Genomic DNA, 3,368 nt, shown 5'->3' with positions numbered 1-3,368 from the left:
GTTGAAGTTGCTGATGAAGATGTTAAACAGTGGAGGCCTGAGGACTGAGCCCTGGGGTACTCCAAAGCTCACATCTCACCAAGTTTGAGTACAGCCCATCCACCACTACTCTCTGGGTGTGCCCCATCAGCCAATTTTTTACTCATCCAACTGTGTTGGCATCAATGCAACAGTCGCTTAATTTATTGATGAGGAAGGGAATTTATTGATGAAGATGGGACAGCTGCTCCACAATACAGGTGCCATGGCACAAGCTGAATGTTGAGATTTTAAACTCACTGTCATGGTATGTATGATTCCCTCAGCTGAGGGCCAAGGTCTGTTTGTGGAAAGGCTTGAACTGCTGATGCTGGCTATGCTAGCACCATTACTGTTAAGAGGGCTTCATACTTAAATGGAGTTGTCTTGGCAGGTTTCATGAATAATACATTTCCACAGATTTAAAAAAGCTTCTGCTCTTGTGGTTTTGTACCATTTTGGGCTGGGCTCACCCAGTAGCAGAAAGTGTTCTTTTTATCCCAAGAAGTGTTATCACTGCTTGAAGAATTCAGTTGCCACCAGTTTAAGATCTGCTCTGTAACATGTATTTTGTCATTAAAGCTTTATCTTTAATTTGGCCTGCGTGTCTTAGTATTCCTCAGTGTTCCTTTGAGTGATGTTGGAGCATCCTGGGGAGTATCCAGGGCAATCAAGATCAGTCAGTTGAAAGAAAAATGAAGGTGAAGGAAGACATTGATTAGCTTGGAGTTAGGATACCAAACAAATTCCTGATTTTTAAAAGGCAGTATGGATTTAGTGTCCATTGGCTTCATAAGTTACTGCCTGCAGTGAGAACTGCTCAGAGCTTAGCAACTGAACATTTTGTTACCTTCTTAGAAGCCTAACTTTGGACTCCTATTTAAAAGTCACATCTAGGATAAATTGAATATCTTATTTCTCCCAGAGCATGTCATAGGACACCACTGGAAAAACAATAAATAAATAAATAAAGCAAAGAGCCTGGTTTGTTTTAGGGGAACATATTTTATGGTTTAACTGCAAGTTCTTGATAGCAACCAGAAAAACAAAGCTAATTATATGGCATAGTATTTTAATATAATTTTCATATGTAATGCCTTGGAGTTCTTTGTATGGCATTTATTTTTAGAAAGCATGATAATTTTTATATAAGTTCTTTAGGGACTTCAAGGTTAACTAATAGCTAAACAGTTCATCACACTTTGGAGTTTAAACTAAAAAGCTTTAGTTGCTGATTTAAAAAATCTACCTTCAACAGAATGAGTGTGGCTTTGAAAATGTAAATATCTACATTAAAGAGTTGAATGAGTAAATAAGAATTTTCCTGGAGTTGACTTTTTTCTCCTATATTTGAAATGTCAGTGACTTAGAATAGCTGGGAGCGTGCAAGAAACTCACACATGGTGGATGTTTTGTTTGTGCCCCACATTGTCTTGATAACAATGAGGATAGGATATCTCGTCCCATAAGCCTGCTCAGCATCCTGTATTTCATAATTGAAAATGCATGAAGCTTGCAATGTTATTAAATTGCTGCCAAACTGCTAATTAATTGTTTAAATACTTTACAGCTGTAGACTTCTTCAATCAGATCAACATGCTTTATGGAACCATTACAGATTTCTGTACGGAAGAAAGCTGCCCAGTCATGTCTGCTGGCCCAAAGTAAGAATACTTGTTACACATCACTGAAAGTGCAGCTTTTGATATCAATCTTTTTTTGAAAATTTTACACACTGATCAATTCCTTTAATATAAAAAAACCTTATGAAGCTGAAGGAAATGTGCTTTGCTTGTTATAAGGTAAAAAGAGGGCCTAAAACTTTATGTAGGGGGAATGAAAAGTTCCCTTTTGTCTTTAATCTTTAATATAAAATGTGTTTTCTTTTTTGTTGGAGACTTCACTTGGGAGCATGTCTTTGTGATACAGGTAGATAACTCTTAGTCTGTAATTGCACTGTTAGAGAAATTGAGAGCTCCTTTCTTAAATGTCCTAAGTAGATACTGAAATTGTAATGACATTTTTATAACTGTGTACATAAAAATCCCTACTCTCAGATGCTAAAATTTACATTCTTGATTCCTGTCATTTAATACTTTTATCAAATCTCAAGCTGTTTAATGTCTTCCAGAGTGGAAAATACATGAATTACTAATATAAACTTTTCCTTTTAGGCCATGTTTATACAGCCTAAAGAAATTAGCTTTACTCGTTAATCTACCTTTCCCTCCCCTCCCATACATGTCTTCTTTTGTTAAATTTTGATGTTAAAAATATTTGAAGTCAACAGTGCAAACTCCTGGACTGCTTGAAATGTAATGGTTTCTGCAGCTTTTTGCTGCAAGCCAGTGAATGGTCAAAGTATACTGTAAAGTGCATGGTATTATACAGAAATATGTCATAAAGTTTGTGTGCATGCTTGCATATGTGTAATTTGCCTCTCTATAATTTGCTTCCATATGCAGCATAGACATTAGTGGTAATGTATATGGTTAAGTATGAACAAGAAACTATTTTTCTGCCCTACTATTTACCTGCAAGCAGGATATATGCACTTTAAGGTCTTAAATTCATGATTAAGATGTAGAAAAATGCCCAAAGTAATTTTGTTTCCATCAAAAAGGATTGTAACAATGTATAGGAAGATATCTGGCACTAAATTAAGTGTAAAAATTGGACTGACAAAGGGATCTGTTTAAAATATCTGTGAAATGCACTGTGCCGGGGTGGCAACCTATGATCTGTGGGCTGGATCCAGAGATGGCAGTGGTTAGGTCCTAGAAACTGTCTGGAACTGAGCTGGGTCATTCTGGCCCACCTGCCAGAAAATGTTTTTGATGTTGACATTAAGTCTTGGACTGTGACAGGTAGGATGAACACCTCTTTAAAATGCAAAGGCAGGACATATGCTGTGCCCCCCCTCCCCCCCCCAAGCGACGTGGCCAGAGCAGAACTGAGTGGGGCAGGGGTGGATGTGGGCTGTAGGATCAGGGCTTCCCACTTTGCTGCCATTCCCCTGGGAGCCGCACACTGCTTGTGCGCCCCCCTGCCTGCCTGGCAGCCATGGGAGGCACAACCCCATGCTTCCACCACCCTGGCAGCTGGTGTGCGGGCATGGGGCATGTCACTGTGTTGGTGCAGGGCTCCAGGGAAGAGGACAGCAGAGCAAGGAGCCCCAGGCCCACAGCAGACAGCCCTCATCCACCCTGACCCCACACACAAATCTGGGGGTATGTGCCCTCAATATGCCCACAACCTGAGGATATAGATTTCATAGACATTAGGGCTGGAGGGGACCTCAGAAGATCGAGTCCAGCCCCCTGCCCCAGGGTCAGGAAGTCAGCAGGGAT

At 40.1% G+C, this 3,368-nt stretch overlaps 1 protein-coding gene across 1 annotated transcript in view; it reads left to right on the top strand.

The window, feature by feature from the left end:
• LOC109297167 (MOB kinase activator 1B) overlaps positions 1–3,368 on the top strand; it is a 31,699-nt gene that overhangs the window by 6,356 nt on the left and 21,975 nt on the right. The window contains exon 3 of the mRNA XM_019516798.1: positions 1,589–1,682. Within this exon, the coding sequence (XP_019372343.1) occupies positions 1,589–1,682 (94 nt within the window). The remainder of the gene's footprint in view (positions 1–1,588; positions 1,683–3,368) is intronic.

The sequence above is a fragment of the Gavialis gangeticus genome, unplaced genomic scaffold (genome assembly GCF_001723915.1).
Source record: "Gavialis gangeticus isolate Ggan-Ray unplaced genomic scaffold, GavGan_comp1, whole genome shotgun sequence".
In the NCBI taxonomy this organism is placed as follows: domain Eukaryota; kingdom Metazoa; phylum Chordata; order Crocodylia; family Gavialidae; genus Gavialis; species Gavialis gangeticus.
The sequence above is the reverse complement of the archived record's forward strand: the minus strand, read 5'-3'. Positions and strand labels throughout refer to the sequence as shown.